Source organism: Cyanistes caeruleus, chromosome 7, assembly GCF_971803275.1.
Source record: "Cyanistes caeruleus chromosome 7, bCyaCae1.hap1.1, whole genome shotgun sequence".
In the NCBI taxonomy this organism is placed as follows: domain Eukaryota; kingdom Metazoa; phylum Chordata; class Aves; order Passeriformes; family Paridae; genus Cyanistes; species Cyanistes caeruleus.
Genome location: NC_141707.1, coordinates 14,621,727 through 14,640,492, shown reverse-complemented (window position 1 = coordinate 14,640,492; position 18,766 = coordinate 14,621,727). Strand labels below are relative to the sequence as shown.

Genomic DNA, 18,766 nt, shown 5'->3' with positions numbered 1-18,766 from the left:
GCCCAAACTGCCTGAGTCCTGAAAACCAAACAGTTTTGATCTCAGCTTGAAAAGAGCTACAGGCTACTACAGCCTCTTCAGGGAACAGTCATCAGGAGGATCATAATTTCCCAAGAAAAAATAACATATTTCTTTCGTATCCTAAGATAAAGTGACGGTAATTTGTCTATGGATAAATGCTGAGCTCACTTGCTCTTAATGAAACTCACCTGAGAAAGGTAAGGTGTGCTTACTCCAAATGGAAATTTCATTGGTACAATGGCAATCCCTCTTTTCTTCCAGTAATTTTGTTTGTTAAATTCATTGATAGCTGTTCTCCTACTGCAGTACGCAGATTTCTCCATACATTCGTTCCAACATCGTATTAAATTCTGTGGATCAAGTTTTTGTTTGAAGTGTGTCTGCTCGTTCTTCTTATACATATTTATTTCCCTAATCTGAAAAAATGAAATTACAGCTATCACAAAATGCTGTTAGTCAGACTGACCATCTGGGGGTTCTAACAGACAACAAGAAGATATCTGTGTTTTTTTTGAACATTACCATTTTGTAAGACCATGGTATTCATTCAACAACCAGACACCAATTTAAAAAAATATTAATTTCAGCACAAATGATGTTTGACTTAGAAAAGACTTGTTCAAACAATTAAACTAATATAAAGATTTTTAACTTTCCAGTTCCACAGACTTCATTTCAGGAGTGAAGATGCCTTCATTTAGTCACCTTTTCTGGTGATAAACCAGTTTTATCTGCAACATCTGTTATCCAAGTTTCTGTCACCAGTCCTGATTGAGGAAAGCCAAAGCCTCGGAAGGCCGTATTTGATGGCAAGTTTGTTTTGCAGACATAAGCCCAGCATCTCAAGTTGGGAATCTTGTATGCATTGTCGATTTTTAATAAAGATACTTCTGCTACCTGAGGTAGGGGACAAACAGATATATTTTAATGTCAGAACAGTGCTTCTTTCAAATTTACATTTATATCTTCCTCATCTCTTGTATAAAAGACCTTAACTTGAGACACTTAGCTTTAAAATTGAGTTTCTGGCAATCACTGGTAGTAAGAGTACTCATGCACACATACAGAATTCATTAATACATTTTTCATGCAATATATTAATTTTCAGGGTTTTTTTTACATAAAATACAGGTGATGTTACTTGTACTTGAATGTTATCAGTAGTTAAGGATGTAACAGATCATTTTTTGATTGATTTTGCTTCTACTTCAATACCAAAAGCCAAACTAAAAATAGGCAGATTGGATTTAAAAAGCAAGAGTAGCTATGAAAGGAACTGATGAAAGCATTCTGAACTATCACATCCTATGGAAATCCACGTTTAAGGTTTAGTTCCACCAGAAAGCCTATGCAGTGCAATCTACAGTGTCTTCTTGTTCTTAAGGCTTTCATTTAGAGGTTTTACATGACAAACACAAAACAACATGAAGAGGAAAATCCTATACTAGAGAGTCCAAATTGGGCTCTAGGAGTCAGTATAAAAAAAAAATTAAAAATGTTTTGATGCCTGATGAAGAGGTCACTGTCTCTCTTCAATGTTAAGTAGATTTCTCAGAATGACAAATTTAAGCCTCAGTTATTCTCACTTGGTCCAGTAGCTTCACTGTATCATTGTATGACTTCATCTTAAGACAGTTCTGACATGATCTGCATTAATGTACACGCTTCTAATAATGGATTTTCTTCTACCCTAGGTTATTTTTCATAGACAAGCTAGGCAGCAATACCATGGGCAGTTATACTGACAGATTTCAGGATGCAGAAAATAATCATGGGTGGGGCAATAAGCAGATGAGGGGTAGTACAGCAAACACTTCAGTTACAGCTAGAATAGCCTGTACAAACACAAATACCTAGTGATGATATCGAAGCAAGAAACATTTTATACTTTGCAGACCTGTCAGTGAGGAGCTGAGGTTTATAGCACTACAAATGCTGACCCAGTACAGAAATGTACATCAATAGCAACAGGATAACTATCACTATGAATTTTCTGAAGGCCAAGAAAGATCTTCCCAGCCCTAAAGCTTTAGGCAGGGACAAATGCAGGTACTACATGTTTTAAAAGGAACACATTGTTAGATGAAATGTTCATAACAGAAAAATAAGCCTGAGAAAACATTAATGAAGTCAATGTGTAGGGCAATATAAGAAAGTAGATGCTTCACTAAATTTAGTAAGTAAATGTTAACCTGCTCAGAGTAATTCTTCCAACAACCCACAATCCCTATATCAAAAGTCAATATGATTAATAATACACGGGCAATGGAATTTGGCTTAATAATTTTCCAGCTAATGATTCCTCTGTGTTGTAAGGTTTGTCAGTACAAAATCCTTACCAGGACAGATTCATCAGGGGTACATCCTCCATTAACATAATATTTGGCATCCACAGCTGTGATTCTACCATCATTCATGAAGCCAACCTAGAAGGATCAACAGTACATTATTTAGAATTCAGTATTCATTTGTTTCTGAAGCACTTGTATATTTTGAAAATTAACATAAGCCACACATTCAGGGTCATACTGCACTATTAATTTCTGGGCAGCATTCTGAAACTATAGAAGGGCAAGAGAGAAAGAAACCATGTTTCTAAGATATAGGCTTTCCCTCCTGGTATCTGATCTGTATAGGTACAGCATAGAACAAGCAACATAAGATCATTGAGAAAGGCAGAAGCAGTGGCTTCCTCTCTATTGCCTGAGCTGGCTGACAAGAGTGTCACCTAGGAGTGTTTACTGTAGATGAAATCAAATCCCACTTTAGTGGTAGGAACAGTGTCTGGCAGATGGAGTATGACATTTATGTTTATTAATGAAGAAATGTTATCTTTATCTCACATCTCTCTTTTCACCTGTTTCTGCTAAGAGTTCCTGAATTCTCAACATGAGCTACAGCTCATTTTCAGCTTTAGGGATGCATCTTATAAAACCTCTCTTACTTTACCTATGTCGAATGTCATTCAACTTGCTTAGTATTAACAGCTAAATTTTCAGCAGCCTTAGGTTGCAAGCAGTGAACTTTCACCTAGGTTTGTTGAACTGTTACCTAGTCAAGTAAAAGAAGACCTCAGAGTCAGTTCAAGCAGAAAGATAAGGAAGCTACAATCTCTAGCAAAGGCTGCATACTTAGATACAAGAAAATAAATGGCCCAGCTACAGACAATGAAAGAAACCCATGAAAAATGTGAAGACTCCAGACCCTTAATATTACTATTGGTTTGTACTGTCACGTGAGGGATGAGGAGCTTAGGCTGTAAGGGTATAATTGCCCAGGTATAACCCCATTGTTGAGAGTCTCTCTTTGAAGGCATTCGACTTGAGCTGTAGTACTATTAACTAAAGGTACTCTTTAAGAGAAATCTTTCATCTTATTGATTCAGCAGAAACTTGGACTTAAACCCCATTATGGTGGCTGACATAAATAATTTATATGACAAGTAGAGAAGGAAAAGAAGGCAGAAATTATCCCAATGAATAATTATGACTGACGACAATACATGGGCAGGGACAAAATGAATTTCCTCCACAGTGCGAGTTTTCTACATGACACTATGAAAAATTAGCTGCTTCTTTGTGTGAATCTAACCACATGGAGGGTTTAAAATAAAGTTCTGCCGAAGTCTGCTATAGGTTAGCTTCCTGTTCCCAGAAAGAAAGACAGAAAGAGCTATAAAAGGATAAACACCATGAAGGAACTAGAAAAATAATAAAACCCTGAAGAGAAGAGGTAGAAGCAGAAAAAGGAGCTGTACTTTATCTCTCGGGTTCCTGGCTTGTAGTTTCGTTTTAATATTGAATTGGTTATACCAATTTCCATTAATAGAAGACATTACACTGAAATACTGTGTAACATTAACACTGAAATACTTATTCACAGAATATAGGTGGGTATTTTTCCACTGGATTCTTGTGGCACTCACTTTATATTTAGCAATGAAAGGATGTCGGCCACCAGTGATTACCATATCATCCTCTCGGCTCAGAATAAGACGGACTGCTCTGCTAGTTCTAAATCCAAAAAAGAAAAGTCAAATTGCAATTAAAATAAAGCATGTTATTTATAAGATGGCCATGGCTACTCATAATGTACCTAGATCCAGCCATGCATATAAACATGCATTTAGATTAAACTTAACTTTAATAAGTCTGAACATATGCTTAACACTAGGTCCAGAGTTCATATTTCTCACATTAACAATCATGTCAGAATTTTCATTTCATCTCTTGAAAACCAACAAGATAACTCAGTGCAAACTACTCCTGAAGAAATTCTTGGTATTAAGTGTTTGTCACCTATTAGCTATTCAGAATCAAACTGGAGTGTCTTGGAATGAAACCAAAATATGATTAACAAAAATATGAAAATTAATATAGAAATGCATATAATATTTAAAATAATTAGTTTAGAAAAATGGACATAAGGTGTAAAATAAGGTCCTAAGAATAAAAAAGTTTAAAGCATTAAAAAAAAAAATTAGCATGACCTTTTATTAAAAAAATAATGTGGCCAAAAATAATCAAGAGCAAATTTTATACCAGTGACAGTAGAAGCAACATCAACCTACTGAGCAACCCCTCAGATGACAAGATCAGGCTAGATACAGGATGTAGCCTGATGTGAATTCTGCAGCAAATCAGTTACAGTTTTAAAGGAGTTCATTATGCCTGACAGCTAATTGCCAATATTGCCCTGCCAAATTTGGAAGATGGGGGATGGAGCTTATGTGTTAACATTTTTAAACTAATTCAAGCAGTATTAGAAAAGCCATAACACCTCATAGATTTAAGCTAATTTTGATGATGAAAAGATGTTGAGGACTGAACTAGAGCTGCTTTTTCTTAAAAGCAGCTCCACTCATGAACTCTTCCTTCTGCATTCTGCTGTGTCAGTGAAGTTCACAACTGGAGGGTTAATGTCATGTATGTACAAAGTCTCAGTAGTTAGGGACTGGTCCTTTTGAGTATTTCTAGCTTATACTAACACCAACTTCTCGCAGCCCATTAATTTAGTTGAGGCTAGGGCTGCTTAACATAAATAGTCCAACGAAAAAAACCAAAGAAATGCACCAAACAGTCTTGTAAAATGTGAAATCAGGATTCTATGACTTTCTGACTAGCAGCTTTGGAAAGGGACAAAACATTTTAACCAAAATGGAAAACTTGTTTGCTTCATTTTTTTTTTTCATATTCCAACATGTACGTACTGCACTTACTTTTTTGCTGCCACAGCAGCAACTGATGCCAGCAAGCCAGTTCTCAGGATTTTCCCACCAAAAGCTCCACCAACTCGTTTAACATGGCACATGATCCTGTTGGCTGGAACACCTAAACTCGCAGCTACCATCTCCTGTAAAACAAGTTTTAATATTTTACACCAACTCAAACCAAGCTTAAAACCTAGGTTCCGAAATAGAAACCTTTTTTAGGAAAGGGTTCCATAGATGTTTCTGTTCTTCTACCAGATGACTGTAACTTTTCCCTTACCCTAGGTTAAAAAGAAAAGAAATAACAACAACAAACTCTCAACAGCGCTCACATTTCAAATCTTTACCCTGCAGACTGTGAAAAGGCCATCGGCCGATATGAATAATAATACCCTTGAATTACATTATCTAAAGAGTAAGAAGCTTCAGGCATAATAAAAATTAATTAGTATACAGTATCTATTAGTTTTATTTTAAATTAAAATGAAAGGTATTATCTTAGTAATAAAAATATCTGTGTCTTAACAATCTAAGGCTGTGCTAGTGTCAGGAATGTTTTGCTTGAAATTACTTTCTCAAACACAAAGTTCTTCATACTACCTGGCTAATGGCAATAGAATAATAATAATGGCAATTATAAAAGGAACTGAACTGGGATTTGAACACAAAAAAGGCCAGTGTTGAGCTGAAATACCATCAGTTTCATGCACTATGGCTATTGCTATTCAGGCCACAAGCTATGGCATTTTTGTTTTTTCATTTACCATCATGACAATGTTTAGAGCACTAGAACACCTCTACTATGAAGTCTGAGACACTTAGAGTTGCTCAGCCAGGAGAAAACAGCTCCAGGGAGACTTTACTGTGGCCTTTCAAACTATAAAAGAGGTTTACAAGAAATAGAGCAAGACTTTCTAGCAAAGCTTGTATTGACATAACAAAGGGCTACAGTTTTAAACTAAGAAGCCAGGTTTAGACTGGACAAGAGGAAGAAATTTTTTATAATGAGGGTGGTGAAGCACAGGAATAGGTTGCTCAGAGAACTTGTGGACACCCCATTACTGGGAGTGTTCAAGGGCACATTGGATGGGACTTTGAGTAATTTGGTGCAAAGACATCCCTGTCTGTGGCAGGGGTGTTGAATTAAATAGTCTGTAAAGGTTCCTTGAAACCCAAACCAATCTGTGACTACGAGACTGCTGCATGGAGTAGCAGTCTCCTCTACAGCTTTTAGACTTGACCAGATCCTCAGTAGGTTCTGACTCTGTAGGGAACTGATTGCTCCTTATTCCAGTGGAAAAATAAGAGAGATGGAGGAGCCTCAACATTCCATGGGGAGTTTTTCATGCTTACAATAGTGGAGTATGTAGTACTTTGTTCAAAGGGAAAGGAGAGACTTATCCTGACAGTGTAGTGCTCAGTGTTTATCAGAATACAGCAGTACTACAAAGCAGCTGTTATTGGACAGTCCAGATGGGCAGTTTCATGTTTCTATGGCTTCTGTTCGTGTTTACAGATTTGTAAGCCAAACTTTGAAAGCTCTATTGTCACAAGTCCAAGCACTTCCTCTGAGAATGCTCTGCATTACCTGAATAATTGCTGGATGCTGTGTTGACACATACAAATCCATTTCTTCATCCTCTCCTTTTGGAACAGCAAGCATACTCTGAGTCTCCATGTAAAAGTGTTTCTGTCCCCCAATGCAAATCTCCCCTGATCGAATGAGAAAAACACAATTGTAACTGAGGGAAATGGACGGAAGAAATGAACCAGAGAACTAACAGCCCACCAGCATGTAAATTATGGCAATTGGTGTCAAATCCTCTGATATTTTTTTTGTGTGAAAGAGCAACATCTAAAGTAAAAACACAAGTTAAAATCCTTGTAAGATTAAATTTGTCTTGTTCCCGTAGCATCACCAGAACTGAATTAAGATCAGACCACTATTGCCCACAAGTGGTGACAACAATAAATAAAGCATAGATAAGATAAACAAAGCATGCACATTCTGGAGCAGGGCAAGAAGAGGGCCACCAAGATCATCAGGGGGCTGAATCACGGGATATATGAGAAGAGGTTGAGAGAATTGGATTTACTCATCCATAAGAAGAAAAGGTTTAAGAAGAGATCTTACTGCTGTCTACAACTACCTAATGGTGTAGACAAGAGCAAGCCAGACTGTTCTCAGAGATTTCCAATGGAAGGATAAGAGGCAAAGAACACAAGAAATCCCAGCTAGATATAAGAAAAATCAAAATCAGTATGAAAATGATGGAACACTGGATGCCTACAGATGTTGCATAATCCCATATTTGGAGATACTAAAAACATAACTGGACATGACCCTTAACAACCTGCTCTAACCAGACCTGCTTTAAGTAGGAGGTTGGACTAAAAGACTCCTTTGCAACCTCATTATTCTGTAACATTTTCAAGAACAGATGATGCAGAAAGTTTGAATGTAGTAGCAGAACAACAATACACTAGGTTTAGTCAGGTTGTCTTCCAAGTGCCCAAGAGTTTTCTCCTAAAGGTCTAATGACTTTACCTATACAAAAAAGGTACAACTGGGACTTGAGCACACAGACAAACTCAAATGCAAGCAACCAAAAATTCCTCATCAAATGTATTCTACAGTTTACCTTCAATTATATTATCTACAGTTTCAAATGCCTCTTCAACATTTCCTTGTTCTAATTTTCTTTTTGGTTCGAAGAACGAGTTGTGTTTTATAGCTTCCTGCAATGGAGAAAAAGAGAAATGGGGGGTTTTAAATATTTTTAAGATTCCCAGCTTGTTGCAGCATTTTAGTCTAAGGACTAACACCATTATCTTCAGAGATTGGAACCACCAGCTACCAAGTCAATGAACAACTGTATTTCATCACCTTACTGTCTGTCATTATTGAGTTTGTTTATTCAATACCAGCAATTCTTTCCTGATGCATCTTGTGTAACTGATGACAGCAGTTTCTGAAGGAAATGCATTCAGTTTATTCAACCTGCTCTTCTCTGCCATACATTGAGGAAGTGACCAAGACACCACAGAGTAAGAATGCAACCACATCATCCAAAGAGTGATGCCAGTAAGAGGGGAAGAAATCACAAGTAAGTAAAGGTGGGATCTATTTATACATCAGCATTTGCTTTATTTCTAATAAAATTTCATTGAAGTTTCAATTCCAATGAAATGTTAACAAAATTTGTCAGCCTTTATCTATTTTGCTATCAGACAGACCACACCCACATTATTAAAACAAGTTGTAAAGTGATTACCAGTACTTCTACTCTCTTTAATCCAGTGCAATCCATATGTGACTCCCACATTAAACTTCTAAAATGCTGTACATGCCTAACAACTTTCCTTCATATTCCCCTAACAATTCCTATGTCTCCAGCCTAGATTTCAAGCTAGACAACAGATAAAAAAAGCTAATCAGGAGCTGACTGTTAGCCACTATACATATGCTGACTGACCAGCTGGTAACTACCAAAAAATTAGAAACCAGCATGCTCATTGTCTTTTCCTCACTAGGAGCATTAGAAGAGGTTTTTTTGGGTTTTTTTAATGTTTTTTGGGTTTGGGGTTTTTTTTTTGCATTCTAATGTTTCTTATTGTAAAACTTGTGAAAACTTCATACTTTTGAAACTTTGCCTGTCACAAGTGGTCAAAATTAGACAAAAGGTTAAAAATTTATTTATAGTGAGATACTCAGACTGGTTAATTGGATGTTTAAATTCATCTTGTTTCCTTAAAAATTAAATTTAAAAAGCAACTAAAGTGTATGAAGTACTGCTTTTATTAATTAAATAGGTAAAATAATAAAAAAGCAGAAGAAGAAATTTTTAGTACCTCAATTGTTAAAATTACTGGTTCCAGCATTTCATACTCTATCTTCACTTTTGCAGCTGCTTGTTTGGCATGAACATCTGAATCTGCAACTACAGCACAGACAATCTGACCCACACAAATCACCTGTAAAATACACATCACGTGATGGAGCAGTGAATTCAAACAATTCCCATGTGTGCTATTGATATTCTTATGTAACCACCGCTTATGTTTCCTGTTCAGAAGTTTTCTTTCACTTAAAACTTTTGTATTTTTACATCAACCATGAAGCAAACAAATTACAAAAATGCCACTATAACTACAGAATTGAGGAAAATACAGTATTCACAAATGGATAGTGGGAGGATAAAAGGCTGGAGAAAAAACAGTTAAAATTAAGAAAATCAGTTGCAAAAAAAAATTGTAGTTATACCTCATTTCTTGCAAATATAATCTCTGGATCATCAGAAAAATAAAATTCATTTGCAGCTGGCACATCATGAACTGTTATGACATCAAACACACCTGCTCCTTTTAGGGCCTCTGAGGTATCTATAGATCTGATTGGGATATGGGAAGAGACAAGTGCAATTCATTAATTTTACAAACTGGTCACAGAGGAAGGGAACACAATACAGAGGTATATTTCTTGTACTACCAAGATCTGCTCATAGGCACACGCGTGTCTTTTCTTTCTGTCTTTCATTCAGGTATGTGGAGAAGTACAGATAAAAGACAATTTAAGATTCTATTAACCTGCTTCATTTTTAGGAGATAATTTAGATACAACAGGGAAATCATTGGCCCATTAGATTGCCTGAACTGCATTGGTTTAATAGAAATCACTGCACAATTATGATGTTACAACTGCAACTTTCTAAGACCTAACAGCCTACATATATATTGCAAGATACAAATACTCATCCCTCAGATGGAGGATTCACGTAGAGAGATATAAAAGAAATTACAAGAAGAGTATAAATGGAGAAGGAATGGAAATGTTGAGGTGTAGAAGGACCAGAAGGAACAGCAGAAGGTCTATAGGATAATGTATTTTGATAGCATCTAATTCAGCAGGTCATCAGATCCCAGCACATGTACAGGCATCTTCTCTGGACACCCAGATCAGGAGACAAAGGAGACTGAATAGATCCTATTGACTCACAGAGATGGGGGAAATGTCAGCTCTGTGATGGGGCCAAAGAGGGCTGTCAAACCCAGCACTGACCTAAGAATAAGTCAGGAGATATGACAAGGACTCTTGTCATATTTCTAGCTAGAAGCCCCAGTCCTGTCATGACAATATGACATGCCATATGTCATGACAATCCTGACTAGATCACTTGAATATGTCTTGGTGCCTAAATGTTGAACAAATTGCTAGAATAGGTGTATCCTGGCAGCATAAAAGCATACATGAAAACAGTTTTCTTACAAAATAAAATCCTCTTCTCCACTCTTTCTCCTATTAGCCTCATTTGAGCTTTGCCATCTTGCTGCTGCAGTGTTGCCACACTATTTCCTACATTTTGAACAATTTTTTTCTTTCATCATAGACATGAGGTTTCAAAGCAGTGTTGGTAAAACTGAATCTTGAAGTCTGCTTGCACTGCACAACTGAGCACTTTGTGAAGGTAGCTAGGCTAGCTCTGGGCTGGCTTATGGAAAAACAGCTCACCTTTACTAGTACAGTAAAATGGGGTGAGACACTTAAATACTAACAAACCCTAAACTAGTGCAATGATAGTTCTTCCAGCATGGATTTGCCTGCAGATATCAAGCATGCAGTTCTGTCCATGCATAACTCATTAGTCTCTCTAAAAATCTCAGGCAGTAATTCATGATGACACTTTCTTCAGGTCCACTTTGAACACTTACACAATCTTAGCGTGAGCTCTGGAACTAGTGACAGCAGCCAGGAAAAGCTCCCCATCCACAGGAGGGAGGTCATCAATGTAGACTGCTTCACCAGTGGCATGCTTTATCCCAGACTGGTGCATAACAGGCCGTCCTACAGGGTCCTGGGGAGACTGGCTCGGCCCTACGTCCTGTACAGTCAGAAACACACACCCAGCACTCCCAGTTAAAAAAAGAACAGTCTTGTTACTCAGAAAATTACATGAATGAACAACTGCTCATACTATCATCTTCTGGTTCAACATTGAAAGAGATGTGGCTGCAGGAGGTGACTGCTGCTCATGGGGATTTCTTTCTCCTCCTTCCTTCTCTTAAGGACCCTTCCAAGAACACCACACAGGTTTGTTAGATTTCTTTTCCTTAATTATTTACATCAAAGTGACAAACACTGAACTTTTTCAGAAGGACATATTCCTCCCTTACTGAATGGTGTCATGAAGCTTCGATAATTTTCTGAATTATTCTCACAAGATTCTGCTCTGAACGTTATCAGTATCAGGTGGTGTATTGTGAGCTATTTGCAATGATTTCTAGGATTTGTCTTCCTCACTGTAAGAGTAAGTCAGTGACAAAATACTGCCTAAATATTTTCTTCCCAATTATTTCCTTGCACCTGTGTATGAATTTAGTGTCTTAATAATCTTACTTTGCTAAGATTTTCTGAAAATTAATTCAGTGTTTCCTGTTAAATCTGCCACATCAACTAATGTTGCCAAATTCCAGCACACCTTTCCAATTTTTTGTGCTGGTATTCATGCTAACTTTTTTCCTTTTCTATATTTAGAATTAGCTAATTGCTTACAACTTAAAATGTTTTTACTTCTAAAGCTTCCAGCACACAGGTGCTCAGGCTACACACTTCTCCTTCCTGCACTTTCTGGCACACTGTCTGTTATTGGCACAAAGTCAAGAACAAACACTCTTCACTTTACTGCCTAAAGCTCCTCAAATGGATGTCTCAGCCAAACCACTTCAACATTTCCAGAAAAGAATGACAAGGTATTTGGATTTCAGGATAAGCTTTTTTCTTTTTTTTTTTTTAAATCTTAATTTTAAAAGCTTAACAAAATCCAAATGAAGGAGTGCAGACAAAAAATATGGCCTTACAAAATCTAAATAGAAATTTAAAGTGGAAAACGTCAAATCTTCTGGGTTTCTAATATTTTATTACTCAGTGCCAATTGATCTGAGTAACAAATTGTTTCTATTTCTGATGTTCAGTTACTTTATTACAGATGGTGAAAAAATTGGGGAAAAGTCACAGAGAAATAGTTCCCTTGATCCTGGCTCCTCTTATTGCCTGTTGTCTTTTCTTTATTTTTAAGAAGAATAATAATAAACACTCTGAAGGATTAAGATACTTTGAACAAAGTTAAAGTATTTAAAGCTAAAGTGTTTTTCTAGGGAATACCCAAAACTTAAAACAAAAGTTTACCTATATTTCATTTGAATTTTTCTTTAGGTTTTCAAAAGTTGGTATTTTGACTTGCGTATTGAGGGCACCAAAATATCAAAAATCATTGTAGGTGTTTCCACCAGGAACTATTTATATGATGAGCTCAGAAAATACCAAAGGTGTTCTTTGCTGCTCTCTGCTGTTGATTTAGGACAACCTGCTTGTGTTAATTAGAGCACACAAACATCACACACCATCTTAATTCCTAAATCTACAGTAAGACCTAAGAGCTCCCTGAGATCTTGAGACAACAACACCATAGCTATGCTACACTATATATATATATATATATTCCATACCTGGGCTTTTCAATATTTTTTGTTTTCATTTCTTTCTAACTGGGTTGCACACTGCAGTAAACCAATTTTAAGCAGTCTGACAATGGAGTTTGCTTAGCATATTTATCAAAGAACTGCCTAGAAGAAGTGAGTATACCCCAGAATCTAATTTTAAAAACAAGGGCTCTCCAAATGAGATACAGTTAAAATCAACCACTAAAACCCTCTTTCTTCCAGGCCCTTGGAAAATCTGTACCTGACCTTCACATCAAGGCTCATGCTTGAACTGTGACTTCACCTAGTCTTATAAAGCACACAGTGTTAGAATGAAATCACTTGCCTGGTATATTTGGATACTCTGGGGCATTCTGGTTTTGAAATCTTTTAGGACACTCCCATATTCCATAGGTATGCCAGGAAAATGGCAAGGATCCTGAAAAGTAAGTGAATTACAACTAAAACTCACATTTTGTACATTACAATTAAAAAAGCCAACAACTAAAATCAAACACAAAATCTTCATACAGGAAATGCTTTCCAGGCTCAAACTAGAAAGGCTCTAAAAAAGAATAAACAATGTAGGGGCTTTAGACATCACTAAATAATATTTGAAAATATATTGGATTCAACAAATATGCTTTTTAAAGTAAGCAACAAAGTAGGGACAGACAGAAGACCTCTGTTTTGAGATCTGATCAAAACTGGCTCAGAATCACTCCTGGTAATAAACAATTACCTAGTAATGGCAATTTAGAGGAAAGACCTCAAGGTAACACAGAAGAAAAATGTAAAAGGGGTATTTTTCTCTATAACAATATTTAAGACAAAAAAACCTGTAAATTACACCTAGAATGTCTTGTCAAGTGAAATTTTAGTGTCCTCTTCTCCCCATCAACAGCTCATACAAGAAGGAGGGCTGGTTTAATATCTACAAATTTTTTCCAAATTCTTTATTACCATTTAATCTATTTGTGTTTTGAACTATAGACAGAGTAAGATCTCTTGTATATTTTCTTTGGGTCTGGGAGCTTGCTACTGGTGTAATGTTGTATTAATATTACTCAAATGTCTTTTAAAGCCTAATGTCCACGGTAAAGATATCTGAGCACCTAAAAGGTAAATGGGCTGTCTCTATCAGTCTCTTTGGGAGTTAAACACCCAGATTTTTGTGTAGCTCCAAACACCAAAGAGAATGATTTAGCACACTGTACAAGTTGCAAGCACTAACATATAGCAAGAACACTCCTTTTATTTGCTGGCACAAGAGCAGACATGGGTAACGCCTGGTTTGCTCAGCCTGGAGGAGACTCAAGGGAGACCTCACAGAGGTCTTCAACATCCTCACAAGGTAGGAACCCACCTCTTCAGTCTGCTGACCAGTGGTAGGATTGATGGAAATGTCATGAAGCCAGGAAGGGAGAGATTTTTCACCCAGAGAGTGGGAACAGACTCCCCAGAGTAGTAGTCCCAGCCCCTAGCTTGAGTTCCAAATGCATTTAGACAATACTATCAGGCACTTGGGTGGGACTCCTGTGGTGTCCTGTGCAGGGCCAGGAGTGGGACTCAATGGTCCTGATGGGTGTCTTGTAACTCAGTATATTCCATGATTTTATGATTCTATAAACTAATTTACCATTGTCTTCAATGATTGTGATACTTCCAGGAAAAATCTGTAGAAGAAACTGACCATCAAAGTTTTCTTATAGTCTACATTTTCACCATCAGTTGAGCCTGGAAGAGCAATTTCTTTAAGAACAAGTCTGCATGCTTCATCCAACATTTGTTCATTCCAGTGTCTGTTAGGAAGAATAACAGACACAATCAGACCAGGACTAATAAAAAATAAATACAGATTGCAGTAATATATGTGTACCATCAACCACAGACATAATCCTGCCCACAATGAAGCCAAAATATTGATTCTATTAATGTCTGCAATTTTAAAAACAGTATAGATCAATGTCTCTCACAGAGTTGAGCTCCCATAAGTAAACTGAATTAAGTGCTATGCCAGCATTTTTAAATAAACAAATACATAATTAAACAAGCCCTATTACAGCTTTAAAGCTGCTTTAGCAGTCTTACAGATTCTCACCATATTGCAGATACGATCCCATATTTAAAGAAAAGTAGATAAAGATACAGATGCAAAATGTAGCTACTTTCAAGGGATCTAATTAGCTGTACATTTCCTGAGGAAGCTGTCTTCTTCTAGTATCCCAATACTATTACTTCTCCATAGTTACACAACTGCAGATACCAAAATGTTATTCTGTTAGACTAAAGTTAATCATGTAAAGCATCAAAAAATAATGAGCACTTCAACTAATGAAACAGTTGCATATTAAATGGAAAACCAGGCCAGTGGGGCTTCATTTAGTGTTGCTTTTATGCTGCTTGAATTTGGAATTTTTTTCCTCCAAAACTTGGAAAGGTGCTGCAAACTGGGAGGGAAAGCCGGGGACTAATTCCAGAGATTATTTGGACCGTGTAGCTGAAGAGTAATTGAAAAGGTGAAGACTTGACTTGTGCTTCTAATTTTATTGGGCACATCTAAAGTTCTCAAACTTTGTATCTTTTAAAGACAAGCTGAAGGACTCAAGAACACTGATGAGAGTATTATCAAATGTATGGGATACAGACTAATTTATCCATACTTGGGTTTAAGTGCACAACTGAGTGATGTATATCTCACCTACCTATCTCACAGCTCATCTCTCTTATCCCTCTGCATAATTCACACTGGAATTGCATTTCAGGTGCAAACTACAAAACGTAACAATCCTGAAAATTCATTATTAAGGCTTGATCATTCACCTGAACATTGATCAGGCAAATGAAATCTTTCTGTACTTTCATGTCCCAAGGAACATGAACCCAAGCTTTCAAAGTCCATTTATTCAAAGACACAGACAAGACAGGGAAATTTTACCTTCCAGTAAGTGTCTGACAGGTTTGTTTTGCACAGACTGTTGTCAAGACAGCACCTCCATAGAAAATGCTTAGATCCTTTATAATGTCTGTTCCCTCTTCAAAAAGGACTCTCATCCCAGCATTGGTTATTGGAAGAGCATTTTCCCGTCTTGGTGCTTGTCGAAATGCAGCGACGTACTCCCCCTGAGCAAGATCAGACAGAAGTTCAGACATGTAAGTATCTGAAAGTAGAACCTGATATTGCACTATGTGAAGCAAGAGAACAAAAAATGAAGAGCACAAATGCAACTTCCTGAGCATTCAAGACCATGCACTTTCTTCTCTTGACCTTTCAGTAGCTTTACCATCTTTGATTTTCTAGCTGCTCATACCCAATCCTCAATCACCTACACAGTTCAGATGACCTAGATTTTTCATAGTAGATAACTGGAAGGCAGGGATCTTGCAGAGTTGTATTTATAAGAAGACCACAAGTTTAGAGGCTTCAAGGTATAGCCATACTTCACTATTCAGATAACATAATCCAGAATTCTCTTGCAAGATCCCATATCCACTCTTGCAAACCCAGTATCAGTTAAAGATTATTATTCAGTTCAAAAACATTTATGGAACCACCACATACATCCAATCTTATTGCATTTTAAAGAAAAATCCTCAGGAGATGTCAATGCTTTACCTATTTGATGCCAGCCGTATCGCAAGTGAGGAGCCTGATTTGGTGAGCACAATGGCAACTTTGTCCAAGACCCCTTTCCACAGGGGATCTAGACAACTGCTATTGCCCTCATCATTTTAGGGCAAACTTTTGTTTGAATATTACTCTTTATATAGCATCACCAGATACCTGCTGAATTGTGTTTTTCGGCTGAAAATGGGAGATATGGCACTGAATGTAAGGAATTCAGAAAGCGAGCAGTAACAGTGCTAGTTTAAACAGATGGATTATGCCCCCTCCTGCTCTTTATTTCATAGTCTAACTCTGCATAAAGCAAATCTAAACAAATTAATAACTTACCTTCCTAGAATAAGGAATATGGATAGAAACTAAGACCTCTTCTGGTGTAATGGTATTGTTACCAACTCCATCTGCAAAAATATCACTCATAGGAATCTGTCTCTTTTGTCCTAAAAAAATAAAAAAATAAAAAAAATCCCAAATCCAGAAAATTCCATACAATTGTGCAATCAATACATCAATAGTATTTTAATTGGCAATAAATACCTGCTACCTTCCTGAACAAATAACCACTACAGAGCTTATATAAATTCAAATGGTTGCTCCATCTTCCATGACATCATAATACCAGATTCATAAAAAATTACCCAGAGGTCAATCCCCATTCTGTAATCTTCCCTTCAGATACTGCCATAATGATCCCACCCTCACCTCTGTCAATCTATTCCAAATCTCTGCAGCTGCTGTCATAACTACCTTTCATTCTAAAACATAAAAAATGAGGAAGTAAACTAAGTGATAAACAACTGCTGTAAAAGGAAAAATGATTAGGGTTTTGTTGTTTAGTTTTTGGGTTCATTTCTTCTTTTCTTTGTTTGCTTTTCTCCTGAGATTATGTACATTTCCAGGAGTCCAGAAAGAAATAAATGCTATTGCTTCTTCCTTTTTGTTTTTGATATTTTATTCTAAAAGTGACCATACTTGTTATTCTAAAGTTAAATTTTAAAGTTAAATTTTTCAGAAGGGAAGATGACAAAATTCTGCAAGAAACCTAAATCTCTAAGCGCCCTTTGAACACTTAAAACCTCATTTATGCTACAGAGACAGGCTATCCTCTCCTACCTCTTGAAGCAAGATTGAGCATACAGTTGCTGGCTGCCAGAACAGGATTCAAGTCTGATGTCGATTTTCTACTTATGATGTTTCCACCAAATGACTTGAAAAAATAAAGCAGATTAAAAAAATAAAATGTTACCTTTCTTTCTAAAATCGTCACACCTTTATGTTAAGTGACAATATGACATGCTAACTATATGTACATTTATACATATTGAAAGCTACAAGAAGAGGTATTGATAGAAAATTCATGGCAAAATCAAAATTAAAAATCCAAGTTCTACACGTAGTGAGGACCAATTTCGCATCTGTTACAATTTTTTCAAACTATAATTGCAAATAATTCCCAACATACAGCAACATTTCTTATCTGTTCTCCGCCCAGAGTTCTCAATTGCTGCAAGACTGCACAGAAAACCCTTGTCTTCTCTTCAGGGAACTCAGCAATTGCATTTGTCAAGATGTCTTTCACTAGAGAGAGGCTGCAGGCAGCTCCCAGAGTTAATCCTGTAACCAAAAGATTATGAAAGTGTAATGTATGCATTGCTTTATTGCCTGGGTTTGAAAGTGTGTTCAGACTGTAGAGTTAGGACAGCTCACATGGGCTAAGGCATATAAAAGGAGATGGGCCTTTGCATTTTAAAGGAACTGGAACCTTTCATTTCAGGAGACTGAGGGTAAAATCCCCAGAAATTATGAAATTGAACTAATACCTCACCTCTTCTGCCTAAAGGGAAATCCCTTCTCTGCTTCCAGCTGCACATTCCAACTGCTTCCCTTGCACCACGCTTTGACTGAGTAAACATTTAGAAGACACTTCACACAAAGATGAGTCAGCTTCAAAATACTTTCAACAGAGCCTTCTTATTTTTAAGTATGATTTTCATCCTAATTTCATCTTGCTTTGAATATATACATTTTAGTTACTCTTCTAAGGTGTGGGTAGGTAGCATAGGCAGCAAAGACCCAAATAGTCCTAGCAATGAAAATAGTATTCTTTTTCCCCACTAGAAAGACAACTCATATGCATTTACCTAAGTTTTATTGTAAGATTATACTTCGAATTTTTTTAAATGGTACACAATTCCTTTCTATTAAAAATAATTATTTACATAATATATGAATGTTTTCAATGAATACTGGGATTCAATTAAATGTATAAATGAAAATATAAATAAATTTAATGAATTTTACTCAAGCAAAGCAATATTAAATTTTGTGTATCTAAAAGAAAAACTTAATCAAAACACATTTTGCATTTAAATCTGATTAAAGAGAGGAAATGCTATTTCTGGCTGGTAAATTAAACTGCGTATTTCTTGTTTTAG

At 36.6% G+C, this 18,766-nt stretch overlaps 1 protein-coding gene across 17 annotated transcripts in view; it reads right to left on the bottom strand.

Moving 5' to 3' along the window:
- AOX1 (aldehyde oxidase 1) overlaps positions 1-18,766 on the bottom strand; it is a 46,328-nt gene that overhangs the window by 14,852 nt on the left and 12,710 nt on the right. For all 17 annotated transcript variants that reach the window (XR_015289049.1, XR_015289051.1, XR_015289052.1 and 14 more), the window contains 16 exons: positions 17,794-17,945; positions 17,445-17,538; positions 16,662-16,771; positions 15,645-15,829; positions 14,346-14,508; positions 13,053-13,145; positions 10,940-11,109; positions 9,495-9,621; positions 9,083-9,205; positions 7,873-7,969; positions 6,819-6,943; positions 5,240-5,373; positions 3,947-4,034; positions 2,361-2,447; positions 727-918; positions 210-437 (listed from right to left, as the gene is read on the bottom strand). Coding sequence is in view for 13 of the 17 variants with exons in the window: in XM_086897053.1 (XP_086753179.1) it covers positions 210-437; positions 727-918; positions 2,361-2,447; positions 3,947-4,034; positions 5,240-5,373; positions 6,819-6,943; positions 7,873-7,969; positions 9,083-9,205; positions 9,495-9,621; positions 10,940-11,109; positions 13,053-13,145; positions 14,346-14,508; positions 15,645-15,829; positions 16,662-16,771; positions 17,445-17,538; positions 17,794-17,945 (2,168 nt within the window). In the remaining 4 variants the exon portion in view is untranslated. The remainder of the gene's footprint in view (positions 1-209; positions 438-726; positions 919-2,360; positions 2,448-3,946; positions 4,035-5,239; positions 5,374-6,818; positions 6,944-7,872; positions 7,970-9,082; positions 9,206-9,494; positions 9,622-10,939; positions 11,110-13,052; positions 13,146-14,345; positions 14,509-15,644; positions 15,830-16,661; positions 16,772-17,444; positions 17,539-17,793; positions 17,946-18,766) is intronic.